At 34.3% G+C, this 27,218-nt stretch overlaps 1 protein-coding gene across 1 annotated transcript in view; it reads left to right on the top strand.

Moving 5' to 3' along the window:
• The window catches only part of LOC122397508 (protein gooseberry-neuro-like), a 33,984-nt gene extending 11,686 nt beyond the window's left edge, over positions 1 to 22,298 (top strand). The window contains exons 4-6 of the mRNA XM_043396696.1: positions 19,741 to 19,937; positions 20,419 to 20,845; positions 22,081 to 22,298. Coding sequence (XP_043252631.1) covers positions 19,741 to 19,937; positions 20,419 to 20,845; positions 22,081 to 22,298 — 842 coding nt within the window. The remainder of the gene's footprint in view (positions 1 to 19,740; positions 19,938 to 20,418; positions 20,846 to 22,080) is intronic.
• The last annotated feature ends 4,920 nt before the right edge of the window (positions 22,299 to 27,218 follow it).

The following is a 27,218-nucleotide window of genomic DNA, read 5'->3' as shown; positions in this document are numbered from 1 at the left end:
AAAAATATTCATCCTAAACTACGCGACCACCCGTTATATTAACCCTCGAACGACGACTATGGGTCCAATTTCACTCGAATCTGAATTTTCAATATTCCCTAGTACCTAGTTATTTAATATAGGGAATTTCAATATTCCCTAGTACCTAACAGATTTCTAATTTTTATTTTTAAAACATTTGTAAATTCTTCGTCGTTAATTACACAAAATCACTCTGAAATTGTTTGTCAAAAAACTTCACCGTTCTAAAATAGTTTGCAAGTCCATGGAATTTTATGAAAAATTTATAGTTTATGTCCCACTTACCCATGGAATTTTATGAAAAATTTTATATCGTCGTTATGGAACTTGTTTGCTTTTTCATTCAAATTGAACGCTGTTCTTTGGTACGTTTAAAATAGTTTGCCTAATAAAAAGCGTTAAAATCGGCAAAATAAGTGATAACTCAACGAAACAACGTATGGAGAATAAATAATTAGGTGTGATTAAATTTCCTAATCAAATCCACGTTATTGCTTTCTTTCCACTTGATGATCCTGGATTATTTATATTGTTTTACCGACGTTTTCACTTAACCGGTAATTCGATGAAATTATCAATAATATAATACGTCGGTAACTTTTTTTTACCGACAGTTTTTACTGTACTGATAATATAAAAATAAATATTGTAAAAACAGTTTATTAAATCCTGATCAAGAATTCTTAGAAATACGTATAAATAAATCTATTCTGAACATGAAACATGAAACTATGTCACATAAAATACATACATATATTAGCAAACTATAATCAAAATGAAAGACAAACAGTCTGTCTTGTTTTTCTAGCTGAAATGTCAGCTTTGAATTCTTTATACATTGTACAATAAATCTGTTCATTTCGTTAAAAAGTTTAAAGCTCGGCAACTATTTCATTCTTCCATCAGGAATCTCGCAAATGCAATTTCCATTGCATTTTAAATACGTATAGAGAATCTATTACTATATTTAATTCATTTAATTATCGGTAAGGTAGAGGCGAATTACCGGTAAATCTTCGAGGCTATTTTTTTCAGATTTACCGACAAACCGATTTACCGATATTACAATCATTATCGGCAGAGTTGAGCAAATATTATTTACGAACAACGAATAAGTATTTTAAATTCGCTCGTAAACTTTCGTCCATAAATCTCTCAATGAATATTTATTCATATGAATGAAACGTAAACGAAAATTAGTTTACGAATGGATGTAAAAGTCGTTATCCGTGAATACAATTTGCCCAACTCTGACGACGTGGTAACGAACGTGTTAGTAATTATCGTAACTGAATATTTACGAGGTTTCTTCGACGACGTACGTATCGCGTATCCGTGGAACTTTAATTACGGCGCTGCAAAAAATATAATAGAAAAATAAGAAGAGGAGAAACTAACACGGAAAATGAAAGATGAGAAGGAACGAGTCCTTGGTCGGTCCATCTTCGAAGGGGGTACATCAAGGGCTTTTAACCTCGTGTATCTACGAACGAAGTTTGACATACGCGAGCGTGTGTACGAGACTTTACGCTCTGTCCTGCGTCGCATCGTCGGTTAGGCCAGGTTAGCCCGAGCGAGCCAGAAACCCTTCAGGATTTAATCCTCGGTGGGCGTGATCAGGATTAGCTAGATTGCCCACACGTCTGTCAAATGGATTACAGGAGTGTCAATATCTTACACCGCGCACATTATCCTTCTTCTTACCTTCCTTCCGACTTCTCTTTACGTTTCCCGCCATTTTTCATTTCGATTTCGCTCCAGGCTTCTTTTCTATACAATTATGTCAGTTTTTCTATTACAATTTTTCTATTCTATAAGAAGCATCAAATTTTGTCGACTTTAAAAAGAAATATAAAAATATAGGAAATATATTTTAAAATTTGAATTTGAAATTGTTTTCAAAATTTTTTTAATCTATTTTCCTACAATGATTGTTTCATTTTGTTGAATAATATGAATTACACGCGTCATTTTTTCTATTATAGTTTTCCTATTCGATTAAAACGCATTAAATTTTATCGACTTTAATAAAAAATATAAAAATATAGGATCTTTTAAAATTTTAACTTGAAATTATATTCATATTTTCATAATCATTTTCCCTACAATGATTGTTTAATTTTGTTGAACGATATCAATTATGTGCGCCATTTTGTTTATTATAGTTTTCTATTAGACTTTAAGAAAAAATATAAAAATGTAGGACCTTTACAAATTTTAACTTGAAATTGTTTTCAAAATTTTTTAATCATTTTTCCTACAATGATTGTTTAATTTTGTTGACGGATATCCTTTTCCCCTAAATATTTTTCTTTAACAATCATTTCCACAGTTATTTATATCAAAATGCAAAGCTGTGAAAAAACACTTTTTGGTCGAAATAGGTATTCCTAAGAAGTAGAAATAGTGTTAATGGATTATTCTTTGGAATTTAAAAAAGAAGATGCTGTGGGTTTGTGCAGCGTCTTACGTGTGAAATTGTGAGTACATATTTATATTGTGAATACTCTAGTTATGATACCAGAAATCACATTCCTGATTGTTGCAAATAACTTTTAAAACTTACAAATGACATTTAACAAAGAATCTACGCCGCCATTTTTACTGTCTATGTGCGGAAAAATAAGTTTATTTTCCACTCGTTCTTTTTAATTTTATAGCGTAAAGGTAAATTGAAAATTACTCTCAATCATTTTTTAACCCAAACTACCGAGAGTTTGAAATATAAACGTTCGTTAGTTTCTCTATGATATTATTTAATTTTTATTTGCTCCCATAATTGTCAATTTTCTATTCGTTTCAAAGAAACTGGTATTACAAATACGTTGCACTTCCTCTGGTACCTCTGGTGGAATTTGTTAGTACCATTCTAAGGCTAATTAACACTAGAACTACCAAACCAGTCAAAATGACCCATTCCGCGATTCCATTATGCACCGCTAACAGAAAAGTTAATAGCTTTCTTAGCTATTGTGCCAACTTAACCTCCAAATTACTCCAACCAAATTATAAACTCACGAAACTCGAGATCTAAATGCTTGCTTTTCCCTTAAGTTTCCAAAAACTATTTTATCGAGAAAATAAATATTTTTTATACAAAATCGATTCATTTATCGGATATGATTAAATGAAAAATGTATTAACACTAGAACTAACAAACGAGTCAAAATGACCCATTCGTAATTTCTAATAAAACCTGTAAAAAATATACTGTAATTTTCTATAAGAGAATGAATAAACACTTATTTCCATTGCATTATACATTTCTTCGCGCACCAATCGTTTCAATTTCCATGGTATAAATAAACACACTGTAATCGTCGATAGTTCTAGCGTTAATGAAACGGAAGGGAAAGAGAAAGAAAGTAAAAATCCCGTAGGCATCGTCTCGCGTGAAACTGAATTCCGTAGCCGTTAAGAAATCGCCGATGAAGAAACGCGACGAGCCCGGTCCCCGTTGACACGAGGCGAGAATTTGTTTTCGTGAGTGATACAGGTAGACAAGAAGGAATTAGCAGTACAGGTGTTCCGAGTTCCGAACTCCTAAAAGTCAGATCGTCAGGCACGCTGTCGCGGGAGGGGAAGAGGGGATGAAGGATAGAGTCTCGTAAAAAAAAAAAAATAGTCTCGGAGAGGGAACGAGGCGGGAGGAGTGAGCGAGGCGAGAGGAGGCAGGAGCGCGATAAAGCGGAGAGAGAAACGGGACGTCGGTGAAAAGAGACCGACGTGCACGCATGCGTTTATTTTTAGAGAGAAGACGAGAGAGACGGGCGTACAGAGGGCGACAGGGTCGCGGAAAGGGATAGGTAGATTGTTGGACCGTGGATCCTGGAGAATGCGAAGAAAGAGGCGAGAGGGAAGGATGAAAGAGGGCAGCAAGGACCGTGAGCCCCATGATGGTCCCGCGGAGATCAAACGGGCCGACTGCCACACGTCGGCAGCGGTGCTCATTCGCGGCGCCCCAATAACGTTCTAGAAATTTTCAAAATATACATCGCGACTGTTCGGTGGCTGCTGGCCAATATTACAAGTTCCGGTCACTTTTTTAATTGCTCCTTTCAAACGAGAAAATTTAAATCGAATGTTCGAGCGACTCGATTGTTTATGCGAAATTTGAGAATTACTATAATTCGATAAGGCAAAAATTTGCAAGAGTTATACTTGTACTTTATACTTTCTTTAAAAAGGATAGAAAATTATTCAATCGTCGAACCCAACTTATTTAAACGAATGGGTAGTTTCTTTTTAATTTTTAAAAATGATTTTATTATTATCTTATTATTACTATGAAACTTTATTATTACAATGTAATACTATACTCAAGTAAGAATACATAGGATCACCTGTGCTGGTATAATTAGGGTTTCTTGGATAATTACGATTGCTTAAACAATCAAATACTTGACTTTATTTGAGCAATCGATGATGAGATTGTTTCTTGTTCACTGCTGGCCAATATTACAAGTTTCATTTTTTGAGTTATTGCTTCTTTCGATATTTGATCAAACTTGAAAAAATTTAAACTGTTCGAATGTTTGAGCGACTTGATTGTTTATGCGAAAATTTGGGAATTACTATAATTCAATAAAGTAGAAACTTGCAAGAGTTATACTTGTATTACGTATTAAGGATTTTAATCTTTCTTTAAAAACTATAGAAAACTATTCAAATATCAAACACAAATTATTCAAACGAATGGGTATTTGTTTTTTAATTTCTATAATTATCGTAATTATTTTTTACTTTATCTGAGCTTATCTAAATTTTATTTGAACGAACTTTATTATTCGAATATAATGCTATAAATAAATAAGAATACATAGAATCAAGTTTGTTCAAATAATCAAGTATCCTTGAATAATTAAGGTATCTTGGATAATTAAGTAAATTCTTCCGTTTTCTCTTTCAAATTAACTTTTATATTAACGTTTTAATTATACAAGTTTAAAATTACTTATTATTTTATATTTGACGAATGAAAGTTCTAAAGGAACATTTTCTTGTTTTTAGAGTAATTATAATAGTTTCAATTATTTCTTACTTATTTAGCATTATTTAAGGAATTGAAATCGGAATAAATATGAATGAGTAAAACGTCGTGATTTGATGTTGGAAAAAGAAAAGAGCTCGAAACACTCAAAAAAATGCAAAATGAAAAAGCAACCACCATTTACATATACCGGGTGTTCAGCCACCCCTGGGAAAAATTTTAATGGGGGATTCTAGAGGCCAAAATAAGACGAAAATCAAGAATACCAATTTCTTGACTGAGCCTTCGTTAAAAAGTTATTAACAATTAAATTCAAAAATTTCAAATCGTTCTGGAAAAATTATTTTCCGTTCCGGGGGTCAATTACAATCATTTTAGGTGAATAGGCATAACCCTGAAATCCTATTTGCTTTCGAGAAAAAAATTCGAGATGTGACATTTTTCGGTGGATAAAAAAAAATATCAAATCGTTTTGGAAAAATTATTTTCCGTTGCGGGGGTCAATTACAATCATTTTAGGTGAATAGACATAACCCCGAAATCCTATCCGCTTTCGAGAAAAAAATTCGAGATGTGAAATTTTTCGGTGGATAAAAAAAAATTTCATATCGTTTTGGAAAAATTATTTTCGGTTGCGGGGATCAATTACAATCATTTTTGGTGAATAGGCGTACCCCCGAAATCCTGCGCATTTTCGAGAAAAAAATTCATTATGGGCGGAACTTTAAACGTTAATAACTTTTTAACGAAGCCTCCATCAACAAATTAGTATTCTTGATTTTCGTCTTATTTTGGCCTCTAGAATCCCCTATTAAAATTTTTCCCAGGGTTGCCCGAACACCCTGTATAATGATCGTAAATATTACCTTAGAGTTTTGTTTACCTCTATGCTTTTTATGATTTCATGTTCGAAAACGAACATATGCATGTGAAAATTGCCCGAAACTATAGGATAATGTTTATGACACTGTATGTATTCTGTGTATAAGTGTAAAAACTTATCAAACAATAGTATTTCAAATTCAGTGTTAAGTCTCCCCTACGGACCACGAGTTAAGAACCACTGATGTATTCTAAAGGGGGAAACAATATGAAAGTTCGATATTTTTCGATATCAATATATTAAACGAATTTATATTAACTCGTTGACTTACCTTACAACAAAAATTCGAATGTTTTAACCCTTTCGATACCAGCGCCATATTGATTTCGCAGCATCGGCAATAAACGTTTGTATTCTATAGAAAACAACAGCTTCTGCATTTTTGTATTATTCTATCGTAAAATAAGGAGAGGTTTCCATTTATTATTGTAGAAAGATTATAATGAAGTTGATATTCGTTAGGATCATTTCAAAGTACAGTATCAAATAATTTTTTTTAGTTTGAGGTTAGTAGTTTGCTATAAAAATAAAAAGAAAGTATATTTTAAATCCATCGAAAATGTTGAAAAGCTCAGATAGTGGAATTAATCATTTTAATTTGATTAATATTCATAGATAAAAGTAACTTAAAATCCTGTTCTAAAGTTCTGTTATGGGGGGGGGGCTCGTAATATGCAAAAAACAATTTTTATGTAAGTCAATGCGTTTTGTAAGATTTCAAGGTCATCTTCGTTTTTTTTAAATAACATGGTATACTATTCTATTCCTAGTAAAATAGCATGTGTTTAGACGATTTCAATGACTCCCAATGCAAGGTTACAGGTAACAGTGATGCAAAGTGACTTACATTATAAGACATGCACAAAGTTATGCCAATTTATTATCTAAGAATGATGCCTTCGACCTTGGAATTCATTACTTGTCTATCTTTTCAAAAAGATATCATCAGACTACGGATCTTTATGTAAATTTATATTTTTATTAATAGAATAAATGAAATGGGAGCTTTGTTGAGGGTTATCTCAACCCCTAAATATAGTAATTCGTATCTTATTTGATGTATTTCTCATATTTTTGCACGGTAAGTACATTCAATAATTTTTTGAAAATTTAAATTTCCCATAAATGCATGAACATCCGCAGCCTTTAGAATTGTTGGCTTTATCAACGGGGGTTGTCAAGAATTTTAGGGATTCGAGTACACTACTATATTTCTAGTGTACTTTAATTCGTCCCAAATTAGATTACAGCTCTCAAATTTGGCCTACTCGTTTCAATTGCCAGGATTATACTGGAGAAGGTTCAGCATGGGTTCTTACGATCAGATACCCGTCGTATGGGAATTCCTATGGCATTATTCAATGGGATGGAAGTAAAACTAAATTTATGGCCACTTAATATTCGCCGTATGAAATTTTATTTGACTTTTGTATAAAAGGTGCTAAATAACGGAATAATGTGAGCTTCTATCTCTGTATAGTCTGGTGGTATATACACCAACTTTCAGAAAACACAATATTCTTATTCGCCAAAATTCTCACAATACTACTTACAGGATGTATAATTGTATGAAATGTTCAATACAATCCGTGTAAATCAGTTTTTTAAAGAATAGGACTTACTTTTGTCATGTGTCGCCATTTTATAACTATATGAAACACACAATAATTCATCTAGCTAAGTTTGTTTGAAGAGATAGAAAATTTTCTACAATTGCTCTTACTTTTGGCATATGTCGCCATTTTGAAACAAGTTAATTCTGCAATAATCCTCAAATTTTAATCTCTTGTAAATAAAAGAAGCTCTCAATACTGTCTATAGGATGTATAATTATACCAAACACACAATTTCTGTAAACAAGTTTTCTGAGGAATTGAACTTAACCAGACTGGACGGGAAACAAGTTAATTCTGCGTTAATTCATCCTTAAATTGCCTTCTCCTTGTATACAAAGGGAAACGTAACCCGTGAAATAAAGAATAATTATAATGATTGTTAAACTAATAGGTACCACTGAAAATAATTTAGCTTGTCAGATTAGAATGGGAAATGATCTTCTTCTTGTATACAAAGGGAAACGTAACCCGTGAAATAATTATTAAATCAATAAATACCAGTGAAAATGATTTAGTTTACCTGGGTAGAATGGGACTTACTTCTGCCATATGCCGCCATTTTGAAACTAGTTAATTCTGCGGTAATTCATCCTTAACTTCTTCACGCCCTTGGCCACATATATGGAAGTTTAATTTTTTTTTTTAAATTATAGTTACTGTCAATAATAAAAAGACCCCAAAAAGAAAAGAAAATCGTCCCTGAAGAGGTTAAATTGCCTTCTCCTTGTATACAAAGGGAAACATAACACGTGAAATAAAGAATAATTATAATTATTATTAAATCAACAGCTACCAGTAAGAATAATTTAATTTGTCAGAATAGAATGGGACTTACTTTTGCCATTAGCCGCCATGTTGAAACTAGTTAATTCTGTGTTAATTCATTCTTAAATTGTCTTCTTCTTGTATTCAAAAGGAAATATAACCCGTGAAATAAGGAATAATTATAATTATTATTAAATCAACAGCTACCAGTAAGAATAATTTAATTTTGTCAAAATAGAATGGGACTTACTTTTGCCATTAGCCGCCATGTTGAAACTAGTTAATTCTGGGTTAATTCATTCTTAAATTGTCTTCTTCTTGTATACAAAAGGAAATATAACCCGTGAAATAAGGAATAATTATAATTATTATTAAATCAACAGCTACCAGTGAGAATAATTTAATTTGTCAGAATAGAATGGGACTTACTTTTGTCATTAGCCGCGATTTTGAAACTAGTTAATTCTGCGTTAATTCATCCTTAAATTGCCTTCTTCTTCTATACAAGGGGAAACGTAACCCGTGAAATAAAGAATAATTATAATTATTATTAAATCAATAGGTACCAGTGAGAATAATTTAGTTTATCAGAGTAGATGGTAAAGTTTAGGTGAAGGAATCCGAGGAGGTAGTGGTAATAGGGGAGCACCTCTGAGCGGATATACTCGTAGCACGGTTACGAAGGAGTCGGTTAGGTATAGGTGTCGGCAGGCGAGCAGGAATGACACGTAACCAGTGCCTTTCTCATTCCTTCTTATTCCGTTCCTTTGGCTGAGGCCGCCGACGAGGGATTAGCCTAATGGGTCCTGCCCACCCCTCTTATTCCTCTCCGCATGTGTTATATGTATATCCATTCTGATCCTTTACACCACCTTCGACCTCCTACATAATCGGAGCTGACCATCCGAAGAACAACGCCGCTAAGTGATTCACAATCAGGTTTATTGATTGTATCCGATGATCGACTTTCCATTCAGTATACTCGACATTGATTTAACCAATTTCCACTCCTCGCCGTTTTACGCGCGTCGACCACGCGAACGCGTACAGCGATCAGCGACGCGAAACATTATTTTGTACATTTTTCTAAACATTATAATTAGACAACAAATCTTTACGCAATTACATATTTTAACACATAAAGGACACCGCACAGATCTTATGGAAAATGGCCCAGCGGTTAAATTAGCTGAACTTTTGTTGTGATGTAGTTCATGATGTCTTGATGAAAAGTTCCAATGGGCCCAAACTCGTAAATTGAACGGTTTCTGAGATATGGGGGATCAAAAGTCAATAATAGCATATTTTAGCATATTTGAGTGTAAGAAGCACTGTTGTACACCTTAAAACTCAGTGGTTGTACTGTGGGCCCTTAAATATTACCCCTTGACCCCCTGACCTTCTGACAAAATAACAAAACGCCAAAAAGATAAAAAATGGTTCTTTTTTTCATTGTACAAACATGGAGCACCGTCGACATTGGCATTACCCAGTGTGCACCACGAGGAGGTTGCTCGATCGGATGTTGCACACCATGAGGCCCTGAAGAGGGCCGTTTTTATAGTTCTCTCTATTCGACCATAAGAATCTCAACATTCATATTGTCTCAATTTACGAGCTTGGGCCCATTGGAACTTTTCATCAAGACATAATGAACTACATCATATCAAAAGTTCAGCTAATTTAACCGGGGGCCATTTTCCATAAGATCTGTGCGGGGTCCTTTGTTTTGCGATAAGAGGATTCTAAAAATACGTCGTTCATTATACAGGGTGTTCGGCTACCCCTGGGAAAAATTTTAATGGGGGATTCTAGAAGCCAAAATAAGACGAAAATCAAGAATACCAATTTGTTGATGGAGGCTTCGTTAAAAAGTTATTAACGTTTAAAGTTCCACCTGTATTGAATTTTTCTCTCCAAAATGCGCAGGATTTCGGGGGTACGTCTACTCACCAAAAATGATTGTAATTGACCCCCGCAACCGAAAATAATTTTTTCAAAACGATTTGAAATTTTTTTTTCCGTCTAAAAATTTCACACCTTCTCGAATTTTTTTCCAGAAAGTACTTAGGATTTTGGGGGTATGTGTAATGACACAAAATGACTGTAATTGATCCCCGCAACAGAAAATAATTTTTTTAGAACGATTTGAAATTTTTGTTCCCGTCTAAAAATTTCACACCTTCTCGAATTTTTTTCTTGAAAGCGGATAGAATTTCGGGGTTATGTCTATTCACCTAAAATGATTATAATTGACCCCCGCAGTCGAAAATAATTTTTCCAGAACGATTTGAAATTTTTCGTATGTTTTGGAAAAATTTTTTTAACTGCATACGCAAAAGTAAATTGCATATTTCATTTATCTTATGCATTTCTTAGGTATTATTCATTGAATGATCAGGGTAAGTCTGTCGTGAAGAAAATTAAAATTTAAATATGTTTACTGGCAATAAGACTAGTAACATTCGATAACGTATATGTAAAAGCATGTATATGAACATTTATGTATATATCAGAAATCAGATAAAATTGTGGGGCAAAATAATGGAATAAAATAATCACAGTTAAATATTTATATATATCTTTTACTAACACGAATGAAAATATGGGCAATCTTTGACAGGCTAGTGTTTTAACATTTACACATTTCTTATTTTAAACATCCATTACGAAGCACCGTGTTTCAAACACAATTGTACTTCTAGTTTTTATTTGTGGTACATAGAAAAATAGTTTTCTCGGATAATATAAATTACTAAGTAGAAAATATAACTTAATAAATAAACAAACTCATTAATAAATTGTTACAGTTGTGTAATTTAGAATTTCACATACTAAAACACAAATTTCACAAATTAAATTTCAGAATAGAATTTACAATACAAAACAATTTTTTTTAAATATAGGAAACGTATGAAAGAGATTAATGAACTACGGTTAGAAAAATTGGAATATTGATACATTTGTAGAAAATACGATTTTAGTGTCAGACTGCTTCCTCGTTCTTTAACAATAAGCGTTTCATATTATAATAACGACAATTCTGTATGCTTTGTAAAGAAGAGATTTTCTGCATTTCCTAATTTTACTGATTTCAGTAGTCTAATTGGCTTATATTCCAAAGGTCGCCATTTTTTAAACGACGAAGTCGATCGAAAACCACTGGTCTTTTACCAGTTCGATATTTTAGTTCGTGTGACATTTACTTCCATAAGATGCGTAGTCTAACCTATATCTCGTCTATGGCCATAGCAAATTTTTAATTGTATCCGTTAATCGTTTGATTAATGCCCAATTCTGGACCGTACAGCTTTCATTTTGTTAAAAAACAAAAGAATTCCTCCAATTTCATTTCCCGTATCACGTCCACTTGTGTAAATTTCTATAATCTGTTGGTAACGCAACGAGTGACACGAGAAAATAGTAATGGGGGCTCTCCAGAGCCACAGAGAAATGTATCGAGTTATAGTAAAAAATTTACTTTTCTATAACAGAACGAACAGACATTTATTTCCATTGCATTGCGCATTTCTTCGAGTATCCATCGTTTTAATTTCTTTGGTACAAACAAATACACGACAATTGTCGGTAGATCTTGTGTTAATTATAAAATATTAAATTATTTCTTTGCTAAATATACATATACAAAAATGAATTCATTAAACATCCGATTCGTTTAAGTTACTTTCCGACTGTATAAGAAAAATTTTCCATAGAATGTTATAAGTAGAAAAAGAAACAATGGATCAGGTCGCGGTGAAAATATTTCCCGTCTCTTTTTCTCGAGAAAGCGCTGACAGAAAGATAGAGTGCGCTCTGCGATGTCAACCGCTTCGCGGCTCATTGTTGGTATTCTGGAGATATTTGTTACCGTTTAAGGGACCTCACGCGCGTTCTAAGCACCCCAGGACCCTGTTGGATGAGAAAAAAGTGGGACAGGGACGGGCTAACATTTATAATGCACGAAGGTGCGGCACCTTTTCCACCATTCAAGCCGCGATTCGACATACGGAAAGCAAAAGGAACGCACAGGAAACCATCGACGCAACGGACGGATAATGCACGAATCAAAAATATTTCTTCGCACACCAGATACGTTTTCCAATTTTTCTTCACAGATTTCACTCTACGATCTCACTTTAGAAAATAGCATTCTAGCTTTCATTCATTGAAACATTTGTATAAAGTATCTGAAATATTGCTGAGGTTATGTAACAAACAGTGAGACCGAATTATCTGTTAACCAACGAAAATAGACGAGCTGTTCGAGGTTTAAAGATAAAAAATTCACGTTTCCATAGAATAGTGAAGCTTTAATTATATATGAACATTTAAGTCGTACATTGACACTCGCCTAACCTCTGATCTGCACACAATCTTCTCGCCATTTCATTCGTACCAACTTATAACTAGTTTCTAACCTAAATAGTAAATATATCCCTATGTATACAGTAAAAATAATCTTTGACGAACAAGAACCGTAATCTTAATCATCTTATTTATCTAATTAATCATATTTATTAGTAGGAATCCGATCGTTGCAATCATAGTTGAAATACATAAAGATTGCTTAATTTTATAGTTTCATGTCAATGTTTTTCATTTCGAGAATAGAAAATATGACTTGAAATTTCAGATTTTCGATGGCGTATTGCTAACTGGGAGAAAAAAGTATTCCGTGTATGAAATCTAGATTGAAATCGATCGTGAATGTGTCAATTACTGTAAATCAATTTTCAGACTTAGAAAAATAATTAACATTTATCTAAGACGATCGTTCGTGTGGTGTAATTCTTGTGTTTGATTAAATCGTAAGGGAAGATAATTATTATCAACTAATTTTTTAAATCATATTACGCGAAGATTAATCCAAATTACTTGCATCCTAATAAAATCGTTACTTTTCGTCGCTTCTCGTTTGACTTAAAATTTTGTACGCTTTTTGTTTTTCAGTATTTCGTTATATGTTAGTATTTAATAAATACTGTTATTAAAGTTCGCTCGTACCTTGTAATCTCGATTAAAGGTTCTGAAAAATTTAGAAATTTTTTATGGTGCTGATTCCGATAGTTAGGCACCATATTCGAAACGAGGGACTCGCCCATATGTAAACGCAGAGGACTTTTCTCAGCGGGGATGCTGACAAGCAGATTTCAAGATGACTTTGCTTCGAAAGAGATATTTGCTTTTCACTCCGCGATTCCCTATCATTGATTACACGCATCTTTTCACGCATTCTACACATCCGATCGGTTCCCTTTTCATCGCCGAGAACCCAATATTGATTGCGTCTATCAACGAATAAATGCGCCGGACAGCCGAACAGCGTCAAACGGTTCGCCTGAAACGGGTAATCGGGCATTAGTAATGTATCAAGAGTCGACCAACGTTGTCTGTCAGCTTCCGTTTTCAAGTATCCACGGTTAATCTTGCTTAAAAAAAAGTTAGCTAAAATCAGGTCGTAAAAGCTGAACTTTTCAAATTTATTCCAAGGTAAATTTTGTTTATCTATATTGTAGTGACTCTCTCGCCATAAGCTCTGTTCTGTCGTCGACGCACACATAACCTAACCTTAACCTTAACAATCCTCGCGAACAACGTTAGTTTCTCCTGAAAGATACTTTGTTTCATGTAAGAAATACAGCTTCCAAACATTTATTAATCGTTTAATAAGAAACTGATGGACGGATAAGGCAATTATTCGAAATAGGGGACGCCACACCAATTTCGATGGTTTTCAAATATTTTATAGGATTAACCCCTTAACGCTAATGCCGAGTCTGACTACTTTGAAAAACGATATTTGTTTAATCTAACGATTTAAGGAATGACAATATTTTGTTTTCTTTCAAATTATATGTTAAATACAACATTGTAATTAACAAAAATCTCATTTTTATATAGCTTAGAAACAAGTCCAATAAAGCAAACTGATCATTTTTGGCCAACCCGAAAAATATGAGCGTTGAGGGGTTAAACGTTTTAAACACATAACCTAACTTTAACCTTAACAATCCCCGTGGACAACGTTAGTTTGGCCTGAAAGATACTTTATTCCATGTAAGAAATACAGCTTCCAAACATTTATTAATTGTTTAATAAAAAACTGATGGACCGGCAAGGTAATTATTCGAAATAGAGGGCGCCACACCAATTTCGATGGTTATCAAATATTTTATAGGATTAAACATTTTAAACACATAACCTAACCTTAATTCTACCAATCCCCGTGGACTACGTTAGTTTTTCCTGAAAGATACTTTATTTCATGTAAGAAAGACAGCTTCTAAACATTTATCAATTTGTTTAATAAGAAACTGGTGGACAGACAAGGTAATTATTCGAAATAGAGGGCGCCACACCAATTTCGATGGTTATCAAATATTTTATAGGATTAAACATTTTAAACACATAACCTAACCTTAATTCTACCAATCCCCGTGGACTACGTTAGTTTTTCCTGAAAGATACTTTATTTCATGTAAGAAAGACAGCTTCTAAACATTTATCAATTTGTTTAATAAGAAACTGGTGGACAGACAAGGTAATTATTCGAAATAGAGGGCGCCACACCAATTTCGATGGTTTTCAAATATTTTATAGGATTAAACATTTTAAACACATAACCTAACCTTAATTCTACCAATCCCCGTGGACTACGTTAGTTTTTCCTGAAAGATACTTTATTCCATGTAAGAAATACAGCTTCCAAACATTTATTAATTGTTTAATAAAAAACTGATGGACCGGCAAGGTAATTATTCGAAATAGAGGGCGCCACACCAATTTCGATGGTTTTCAAATATTTTATAGGATCAAACGTTTTAAACACATAACCTAACCTTAACTCTAATAATCCCCGTTGACTACGTTAGTTTTTCCTGAAAGATACTTTATTTCATGTAAGAAAGACAGCTTCCAAACATTTATTAATTGTTTAATAAAAAACTGATGGACCGGCAAGGTAATTATTCGAAATAGGGGGCGCCATACCAATTTCGTTGGTTTCCAAATATTTTATAGGATTAAACATTTTAAACACATAACCTAACTTTAACCTTAACAATCCTCGCGAACAACGTTAGTTTGGCCTGAAAGATACTTTATTTCACATAAGAAAGACAGCTTCTAAACATTTATTAATTTGTTTAATATGAAACTGATGGACCGGCAAGGTAATTATTCGAAATAGGGGGCGCCATACCAATTTCGATGGTTTCCAAATATTTTATAAGTTGAAACGTTTTAAACAGGTTTTTCTTATACATATTACCCCCACTTGGCTTTAGTTTCCGAGATATTTCTAAAAGTATGTGCCCAAACATAACCTAACTCGTAAAAACTAATACTGTTTTGGTAACATCTTAGCTGTGTTTCTGTTTAAACGTACAATATTTTCAATAAATGAAACAATCGAAATTAAATGTGATGTTCAGTTAATCACACACGTGTACATGTCCCAAAAGAATTTGGCTAAGTTAGGTTAGGTTAACGAGAATCATTCAAACTCTGAATCATTCCATGTAAACTAATACTATTAAAACAGTATTAAATAAAACTCCCACAAGGCCATTTAGATTTTCACGCACATTTCTCCCTAATGTCAACAGATCCAGGTTTTAGAAGCAGTAGATCCACTCGATCGTCTTTACCTGATCGCGAACTCTTATTGCACTACACTTGGATTGTTTTGAGAGCACTGTTGCATCGTTCAAAAACTTTGAATTAAAATTTTTGTAGTATTTTTTTCCTTATGTTGTTTATCAAATTCGCATTAAAATTACGTTTCTAACCTCACTTTGATTATCATGCTTTACTACTTTGTACACCAATGGGGATTCCCGTTTATTGAGTGAATAAAATAAAATGAACCGAATTATAAACGTTATTGATACCACGATACACAGAATGAAAATGTAATTATTCGCATGCTCGTCACTGGTACATTGTAATAAACGGCGAAAGTGAACCAAAGTGAAGTTCGAGACGGAAGCTTATCGAATCAGCCGAGGAGTAAAATTTCCCGTGGTAAAAACGGACAGAGAATGTTTGGTGATCCCTTTGGCGGTTCCTTTGACCGGCCGTCTGTGTTTTCACCGCGACAAACCGAAGAATGGAAGAATGGTCCGGAGACAAGTTACATTTACAATAAAGCTGACGGATACCCGGTTTAAATTCTGACCACCTCGCGACGGGACAGTACAGAGAATGATTTTCGTCCGAAAATATGTTCGACTATATTTCATCTTGACCCACTGAAGCTGTACGAACATTGAAACGGTGTAGCATTATTTTTCGTTGCACGTAGCGAAGAATACGGTAAAACCATATGTATATTGCAATTTTTACATTTAACACTTGGCATTACGCATCGCAATGAAACTATAAGAAACTATTGTTCAGACACTCGTTTGTATATCTTTACAGGTTCAATAAACTAATATTCTAAAGTTAAATACTGCGTATTCCTATCACTTTTAAATAAATACAATAATATTGCAAGTAGAAGTTTTCGATGTTATCGACAGTGTTAGGGGATAATCTTCTGTGAATGACATCGGTGGTGATTTAGTCGACTGAGGTTGGTAGTGGTGATGATTGAGGTTGGTAGTGAGTAGTGAGGGGAATACTGTGTGTATCGAGGAGACAAAGGAGTCACGCAGAACAAAAGAGACTGGGAAGAAAGAAAGAGTGTTGCATATTTGTTAAGAGTTTAGTTAAGTTTTTTTTTTGTATGTTGATTATGACTTCTATTATTGTCTAACTAAAGTCAGTTCGTGTATACATTTGTTTCTCTAACTTTTGCGACATATTCCCGTTGAATTCAAGATTTTGAAACATTAAATCGTCGAAATGGCCGTCAAAAAGTCCGGATTTGAATTCAATGGGACATTTCATGGAGTATTTTCGAATCGAACGTGTCGTTGGAAAAATGGCGGAACGAGAACGATTGTTTTAAATACGTACGATCAGCCTTTGAAAATATTGATTAAAATTATATCGAGAGTCCATTAAATAACATTTAGCGACATTTTGGAAGCAAATATTGTAGCAAAGGACGAACATACCAAATGATGATTAAATATTTTTGTTCGATGCGTTGCGTTTAAGGTATCGTTGAGAAGTATTTTATCTGTTTGTCTGTTCGTGTGCACTTGGTCGAGAGGACGAAGAAACGATGCATGTATTTTCCCCAAACAGCAGACAAGACATTAAGAATACCGTAGAAGAGAAATAAACCAACAGAATGACCACTGCGATCGCCGTTTGCTGTTAAGTCAACTCTCGCCTATTATCCCGTTTTTGTCCCATTATCGAGCAAATCGTGCATTCGGGGAAACGCTATTGTACCCTTCTCGAGGATCGATACTCAACGTCGATGCGCTTTTCCAGCCTCGCTGCGGTTCGTTCGTTCGTTAGATTCGCCGTACAAAGGGCTCCCGGCTAAGTAGAATTAAATGTTATGCTCGATTTGATGCCAATTCCTGACGCGCCTCGCGCGCACATTTTCCAGCCAGGATGAACGAAGAAGACGTTAAGAAGATGTCTGTTATGACAGGGAACTGCTTGCGTTTCGATTGCTCGCTATTCAAACGGGATTACTTCGCCGTTCTGTTCGGCTACCTGTAGATCAGTCTCGTCGTGTGGAATTAAGTAGGCTGCGTCTACTTAAAAATACTGGAAAAGTTATTCGAATCGATGTGTTCGAGCAATTGGAAGGAGACTTTGGGCACGAGACACAAGACTCTTTCTACGAGGGTTCGATTGACAACCGTAGGCTCTTCGGCAAAGCCATTGTGCGAGCAATGGGGATATAAATAGAAGACAATATTAAGAATCGTCCATTTTTCTATTGGTGTACATCATTCCCATTCTCTAGAGCTTTGTGAACCCAAATTTGAGTTCACAAATGTCCTGCAAAAAGCTACAAAATGCACTTAATATTTATTTAATTTATTATTATTGGAATTGTTGGATTATATATGATTTTAAATGAAACAATAATAATTAATAGTAAAATTTCACATTTATTAAATACGTAAAGGTATACATATAGTATATGTATAGGGTGTTCGGCCACCCGGAGAAAAATTTTAATGGGAGATTCTAAAGACCAAAATAAGACGAAAATCAAGTATACCACTTTGTTGATGGAGGCTTCGTTAAAAAGTTATTAACCTTTAAAGTTCCGCCCCTACTGAATTTTTTTCTCCAAAATGCGTAAGATTTCGGGGGTATGTTTATTCACCAAAAATGATTGCAATTGACCCCAGAAACTGAAAATAATTTTTCCAAAAGGATTTGAAATTTAATTTTTCGTTGAATTTAGGCACCTAATTAGATTTTCGGTAAGGAATTTTTTTATCGAATGTGCGTAGGATTTCGGGGGTATGTCTATTCACCAAAAATGATTGTAATTAACCCCCGCAATCGAAAATAATTTTTCCAGAACGATTTGAAATCTTTTTTCTCCGTCGCAAAATTTTACACCTTCTCGAATTTTTTCCTAGAAAGTGGGTAGAATTTTGGGGGTATGTGTAATGACCAAAAATGATTGTAATTGACCCCCACATCCGGAAATAATTTTTCCAGAACGATTTGAAATTTTTGAATTTAATTGTTAATAACTTTTTAACGAAGCCTCTATCAACAAATTGGTATTCTTGATTTTCGTCTTATTTTGGCCTCTAGAATCTCCCATTAAAATTTTTCCCAGGTGTGGCCGAACATCCTGTATAAATATTGACTTTTCTTTACAAAATGGCGTCGGAATTGTTACGTTCTATGCATTCACTTCAAACTTGTAGTCATTTAAAGTCGGAAAGTTATGACTCGTCTTTCGTAGCATCGTCAACTTCGATCACATTTTTCACGACTTTCCCGTCACATTTGCTATAAACAATTGCACACAATTCGAAGTGCAGGATCTGTAGAATGATGCCTTATAATTATTTTAGGTGCCTGGCGGGGTACAAATTTGTCACTTTATTTAAATCCTCCTTTAATTATTGTTTAATAAAATTTATTTAAAATATAAATTAAATTATGAATTTTTATATATAAATCAAAATAAATAAATAAACCAAAATTAAATTTAACAATATGCAAAAATTTAAAGAATACTTACAGTAAGATACGAATTACTATATTTTGGGGTTCAGACAACCCTTTACGAAGCTCCCATTTCATTAATTTTATTAATAAAAATATTAATTTTCATAAATATCCGCAGTCTATTGGTAAGAGTTAGTTTCATTTCAAAATGGCGATGCACTCTTACACTATATTTAGTGAAAATTCATATTTTAGTGAAATGAAATGCTACTGTTCACCATTACATAAATATTTGTGTATATATTTTTTGTAAATAGACACAAATAGTAAAGGGAAATTAAAAACAAAAGAAGAAACATGTGTTAGAGCAGGGTTAGAAACTATAATACGACGCATTGATGTTGTTTCAGGCCGTTGTGGTGACGAGTCCGACACGGAAAGCGAACCTGGCATTCCTTTGAAGCGAAAGCAACGCAGGAGCAGGACCACGTTCACCGGAGACCAACTAGAGCAACTGGAGACTGCGTTCCAACGTGCTCAGTATCCGGACGTTTACGCCAGGGAAGAACTGGCCCAAAGGACTGGTCTCACGGAAGCTCGAATTCAAGTCAGTACTACACTGTTTTCAAATACAGGGCGCGCCACCTGCCTGTCGCCATTAAAAGTGCCCAAGCAGGTACTTGAAACTACAAGTCGAATCAAGCTTAGCTTGGATCATTTTAACCAAATCGACTATTTGATTGCTCAAACAATCCTTGCTATCCAAGAAATCTTGAAACAAAATTGATCATTTGCTCGTACTTAATTATAATATTGTATAAAGTGTATAAGCTTATAACATGAAAAATGAGTCAAAAGGTCTCTGCTATACCCTTAAAGATTAATGAAGAGGAATTAAATTAAATTATAATATAACGATAAAGTGGATAAGCATATCGTTATAAGAACAAAAATGAGTCAAAAAGGTCTCTGCTATACCCTTAAAGATTAATGAAGAGGAATTGAATTAAATTTTGAATTAGACTGATACGTTCTAGCCTTGTAGCGTAGTAGAGTACCTTGATTGGATGCTGTCGGTTAAATTTCAGGTATGGTTCAGCAATCGTAGAGCGCGATTGCGAAAGCACGCTGGCAACATAGCCCATTCGGTAGGAAGCTTACCATTGACTCCCTGTCAGTACGCGGCGAGTCACGAGCTCGCGCAAATACCACAAATAGCTCAAATGTCGGCTGGAATACCGCAGGTGGCAACCGCGTTGCACCAGACCCCGACGACGCTCCAGCAACCAAACTCCGGCGCCGTTTACCAAGTTCCGGGGACCAGCCCACAGATATCCACCACCACTTCCGTCACCCAAGTACCCACTACGATCAGTAGCGTGCTTCAGGGGCACGCGGTATCAATTTCGGGACACCTGAGTTCTTTTCAAGGGCACGCGATGCAAATCGGACAGGTTCCAACCATCCAACCACCCGCGGCTCACGGACCACCCACGACGATTTCTCATAACGCAGGTTCGTTCTGTTCTAGCATGTACAGGGTGTTCGACCACCCCTGGGAAAAATTTTAATCGGAGACTCTAGAGGCCAAAATAACGGGTTTCGTTAAAAAGTTATTAAAAAATTAAATTACAAAATTTCAAAACGACTTGGAAAAATTGTTTTTGGTTGCGGAGGTCAATTACAATACTTTTTGGTGGATAGATGTACCCCCAAAATTCTACGCACTTTCGAGAAAAAAATTCCAATATGTGCTGAAATTATTAGGCGAAATTAAAAAATTTTGAATTGTTGTAAAAAAATTATTTTTGGTTGCGGAGGTCAATTACAATCCTTTTTGGTGGATAGATGTACCCCCGAAATTCTACGAAATTTCGAGAAAAAAATTCGAGTAGGTGCTGAAATTTTTGGGCGAAATTAACAAATTTTGAATCGTTCTAAAAAAATTATTTTTGCTTGCAGAGGTAAATTACAATACTTTTTGGTGAATAGACATACCCCCGAAATTCTACGCACTTTCGAGAAAAAAATTCGAGAAGGTGCTGAAATTTTTGGCGAAATTAAAAAATTTCAAATTGTTCTGAAAAAATTATTTTTGGTTGCGAAGGTAAATTACAATCATTTTTGGTCAATACACATACCTCCGAAATCCTACACACGTATCGTTCTACAGGCGGAACTTTAATTGTTAATAACTTTTTAACAAAGTCTCAATCAACAAATTAGTATTCTTGATTTTCGTCTTATTTTGTCCTTCAGAATCTCCCATTAAAATTTTTCCCAAGGGGTGGACGAACACTCTGCATACAGTATGGAACACAACTATAGCACCACAGACGTTTTTAGGATTTTTGGAATGTAAAAGAAAAATTCAAAGAAAATAATTGTATAACATGAAAAATTAAATAACGAACTTAAGTCGAAACATATGGAAGTGGTGTACGTATGTATCGAGATAATGTCAAAAAACATTCTATAATTGATGCTAGACCACCATTTTCATTCTAATTACACTTGTATTTGTCATAAAATTTTTACTTGACGTAGATTTTTATAGGTTATTTGTATAATTCCACGTGGTAAATGTCTTACTGAAAAAGAGCAAGGTAGAATTTTAGCATGTAACGAACAAGGTCGTATCGTTTTTATTTGATGATACATAATCATAATTGCAGACGATTAATCACTTTGGCTAGTTAGTAAATACACGTTAGTGCACAATAATCAGTGATAGCGGTTTGTGATTTCAGGAAACACCGATTGGTGCAGGGCACAACTCGGCTGGGGGCAGTTTGGTCACTTTCAAGGTGAATATTCATCGAGTCATCCACATTCGTCGCATGTAAGTCATACCGCATCTTCCAGTAGCGTTAATTCTCCATCAGCAGTTGAATGGTACGATCCAGGTTACGATTATTCTCAACACGTTCAGCTCAACTATCATCGAACAGCGGGTGGAATATTTTAAAAGCAAACGATTAACCAATCATTAGGGAAATTTTACAACGATCGATCTTTTGCTGTACACGATATAAAATTTTTCGATAAGAACGATAGAACTTTGAATTGAAACATAATGAAAACTAGAAGGGACAATCTAGTGCTCGTTGTTTATAAAACACGGTGTCATTTAAGCTGTTATGGTTTCGGTAAGACCACTATTAACCACGAATTTATTCATAGACTTATTATTACTTTAATAATACTTTAAGACTACGTAGTGTAACTTTTGGAAAATGAAAAAGGCATGCAACGTCGTCGAGTACAGCGAACGTTCTAGTCGTCGCGTAGAAGTGTCCCTTTCGGATCGGTTTCATAGGTGGCGACACTGCACTCCTCAACATAAGCACACGAATCAGACTATCTCATCAATAACATGAACGCTGTTTGTATTGAAACCGTAAACAGTTTCTGGCTTGTTGGAACAGATAAGAATCGTGTAAAAAAATATCTAAAGCTACGTCTACACCGAAGCAACATCGAGCAATATTATGTTGCATATTCGAAAACGTTGTCAACATTTATTCTTTGAAACCACTCCTTAAAAAACTTTGCACGACGAATTGCAGCATTATCGGGTTGGAAAATAAAATTTTGCCCTCAAATTTCATCGCCATATTCATCTAACACAAAGCCTAATATTTTTTTGAAACAATAACCTGACCCTTTTCAAAATCTGTTGAGAATTGTAAGGACGAGCATGCGCTTGCGTAGTAGATTGATCAAGTGAGCGTTAACCCCTTCCCGTACTTTAACGTACCTAACTAGAGATGGCGTGAATTGCTACTTTTGAATCACTCGTGATTCGATCACGTTCATTCCCAAACATGGTGATTTTTCACAGTGATTCGTGATTCTTCGTGATCGCTTTTGATTGGTGGGGAGCGTTCTTTTTGCTTTTCACGAATTACATATGTCCCTTAAACTGTATATGTATTATATTATAATATGGTCTAAAAGCAATGTTAACATAATTTTCTTATTAGGAGAAAGAGAATGATGTAAGTATAAGTATTATTTCTCATTGTTTCAACATTCGTTTCATAAATATTCGTAAAATTGTTCAACAAAGTAATGTAATACGCAAAAGTAACCTGTTTGTAATTTTAAATTCTAACTTATTTCTTTTTAATATAAATATATACAAAATATCATATTAATGTATAAAAACTTACTATGAATAATGTTAAAAATTAAATTTATATACATGTCACTTATGTTACAACTTTATGATTAATATTATTATAAAAGCAGTTCAGCAAGGTTTGATTACGCATATAATAAATATATGTATAATAAAGTAAGAATAACAAAATATACAAAAAATTTAGTTAAAATCATTGTGTGTATGCATGAGTACATCACATGATAGATTTATATTATTAGAAGAGCCAATTATAGCTAAAGCAGCTATTATGAGTAAAAACCTGCCACATATTTTAATATGCAAAGTAGGAAATATTAGATGAATTGGCGAAAGGATATTTTCAAAAGCTGGACTAATTTAAAACCATCAAAATTATCTATGTTGTTATTTTTAAATAATAATCCAGACCTAACCCAGCCTTTTTCATTGCTTAGACTACATTACTATACAGTTTGGCGCATTTGTAATTCTTTGAATTTCTACTGAGGGGAATTAGGGGAACACTAACGATCACAGTTAACGTGGACCGCTACTACAACGCCATCTTTCGGATCACGTTCGTGAATGGAGTCTAATCACGAGCGTGATCGTGATTTTGTGATCACTGTGATAAATCACTATTTTGCACGCCATCCCTATACCTAACCCAGGCTCGCGGACAGCAAATCACGATCGAGTTTTAGTTCCTATCGGTACGCCATAAGAGATGGTCACGATTCTTATAATCTCTGTTACAAAGCAGTTTAGCATCAGTCAGGTCTGTTCACCGAGCGTGGATGCCTACCGTTTGGGCTCGGATTTCGTCGAGCTAGATGCCACGGGAAGGGGTTAAACGTGTCTCGTGTCGAGTTAAAAGTACGAAACATCGTGAGTTAAATATGATAAACTATTATACATATATGAAACAAGTGTATTTACGTGGTGACCCTTTGAACATAACCTAATCGACATTTCAACAAAATCAGTTAAACGTTTCCCGCAACCTATTACGCTGTGAAGGTTTAACCTAACCTAAAATTCGATACAAAGAATTTAGAAATTACAGTTCTAAATTAATTTCAAGAAATACACTCCAAAATTTACAGCATTCTTTGAAAATGATACCTCGAATCTAAATGTATATCGTTTTATTAATATTATGATTTTTTACGAATTTTTGAAGAAGATACGTTTTAACGTTTAGGCTGTTTCAACTCAACTGAGTGGTGCAGCATTGATTGGGCATATGTTTACGGATCGGTGTTAATTATTGTCGTGTATCTTAAAGAATGTTCGTAGAAATAAGGGCAGAAAAGGTACAACTGATTTTAGCAACACTATTTACTTGTCTCTGCATTTATATAGTCTTTATACAAGAGCACCCAGAAACATTCGGACCTTTTATATTCTTTCTATATTAATCGAAGAATTAAATCATTACTCCGTGTCGCTATTCCCAACGTTTTCGTCCATTTATTTTCTCCATGTGCGTTGCCAAACCGTGTGACAAACTATCCACGCCGATGAAGGAGCATTTGTTTCCGTTGCTCCGTGTTATCGTATGTTGGCCATCTTTTTTTTTTACCTTTACCGATTCGAACGGAAACGGGCAACAAGCGGCGACTTTTTCAAGGAACATGAAACATCGACAAAATGTTCCTCGATTTTGCTTCAGTGTAGGCGTAACTTAATGGCCAATCGATAGCTACAATTTTCGAATTAATCTTATCGTTCAACTTCGATTTTGATAAAACGACATCGAAACCATATTTCGAACAAATCGAATCTGTGTTACTCACGCCTAAAAGATAAAATCATCGAACGATAGCAGTCGTAGTCACACGTTCTTCATTTTGAAAAACAAAGTTTTTACAATATCGATTATATAGAGTTTTTATCAATATCAAAGTGCACAATTGTTGTTCCAATTGAACAAAAATTTTCATAATAAATTTCAATAATTTCGAGGCATCGAACAATCGTGTATCTGAATATAAGTGTTGCTTGGGTCAAACGAGCGAACAACAAATATGGCGGCCATGACAGTTGCAAGTTCTATCGATCTTATTGGAAAACCCTTACACAATCATGTGGAAAACAGTATTTCTGTGTGTTGTGGAAATACGCGTACTTTTCAACAAGCGAAATATTGTAAATCGTGTAAATAGATAGGTTTGAAACGCAATATTGTAAATATTTAGTTGTTTGCGAAGAGGAAACAACGATGCTCAATGTGCAAATGAAGTTCTCGCGCGTGTAATAAACACTTAAACGCTTAATATTTATTCCGATCTATTATTTCGGTTTATAAATTACGGTTCTTGCATTATTTATGAATTGCTAAAAACGTACTGAGTAAAAAAAAAAAATCTTTGAAGTCGACAAAGGCTGTTGCTATTTATTAATATAATTAACAATAAAGTATTAAAAGAAGCTTGACAATAATGGTTATTAAAGATTCGTAACGTTAAATTATTCGTTCTGTAAATATATATCGATGTAAATATTTATTACACGCTGATATTACGAGCAATACCGATTTAAAATATGATTTTGAAACGCGTAGTATGACTACAGAATATTGTTATTATATTATTTTTAAGGGTTGTAAATATATTAAGTAACGAAAACGAATTCTAATTTGCGAGTATTTGGAAAAATCCAACATAAGTATGTTTATTATTTATGCTTGAATTTTCTTTAGTTTTGTCTCACTGGTCGCTTCGTTGGTTCCAAAGCTGATTCTCCTGGTAGAGGGGATCAAGTTACAGTATTTTCTCTATAGAAGCGACGCTCTCGGTGGTCAACGCTCGGCTATAGCGTGGACGAGATACGATTCTTGATACTTCGTTGACGCCTATTGGAGGCGGCGAGTGTAGAAAAGAACAGCGAGCGTATGACAAAAAGGGACTGAGCGCCCGAGCATCGCCAAATTGCAACGAACACAGGCGATGTTTACGCGAGCCTATACGAAATCGGTGTTCTAATTCCGACCTCTCTCGGTAGAGGTCGCAGAGTGAAATACTGATTCTGTATAGGCTCCCGTAAACATCGTCTATGTTCGATACTGTCGACGTGGAGTCACCTGACAGATGCACGCCTTTGATCGCTTATTAGGTTAGTAAATAGGATCTAAATTCTATATCGTATTTGATGTCATTTTAATCAGGAAAGCGTCACGAATGTGTTAATGAAGTTTGAAAAAAGGAAGAACAAAAATAAAGACAAATTTCGTTGTTGATTTAATATTGCATATGTACTAGTTAAATCGTGTCATAACTTCAGTGCATATATGTATGTATCGCTCGTTTACTGCAGTAGTGATATGACTCAAAAAGATACAACTTGCGAATTTTAACTAGATTTACGGAAGCCGTCAATTTGACGGATGTCTGATTCCATATTTAAAATTGCAGAACGCGTAAATATTATTTTTTAACGACTTATGTTGAATTTGATTGATGCACTGGCATGAATATATATTCTAATTAAAATAAAAATCGTATTGTAAGGTAATCGTCAACATGAAAGGTATCAATAAATATACGTGCGATCAATGCCCGTAAATCTAGTGTTAACCAACTTCTTTTACTCTGAGTTGTCTCACGATTTCGGCAAATAAATGATAGTCAATTACAATTCCTTTTTTCAGATGAGCATACGCTTTAAAGAAAGGACAAATGTATATTATAATTTATGAAAAGCAATAATAAAAATTATGTTGTACTTGATCTTAGTTAAATCAGAAAACTGTCACAGACA

This window comes from Colletes gigas, unplaced genomic scaffold (genome assembly GCF_013123115.1).
Source record: "Colletes gigas isolate AHSC1104 unplaced genomic scaffold, ASM1312311v1 Colletes_gigas_Sc00009, whole genome shotgun sequence".
NCBI lineage: Eukaryota > Metazoa > Arthropoda > Insecta > Hymenoptera > Colletidae > Colletes > Colletes gigas.
Note: the sequence above shows the minus strand (reverse complement) of the source record. Positions and strands in the feature narration are given on the sequence as shown.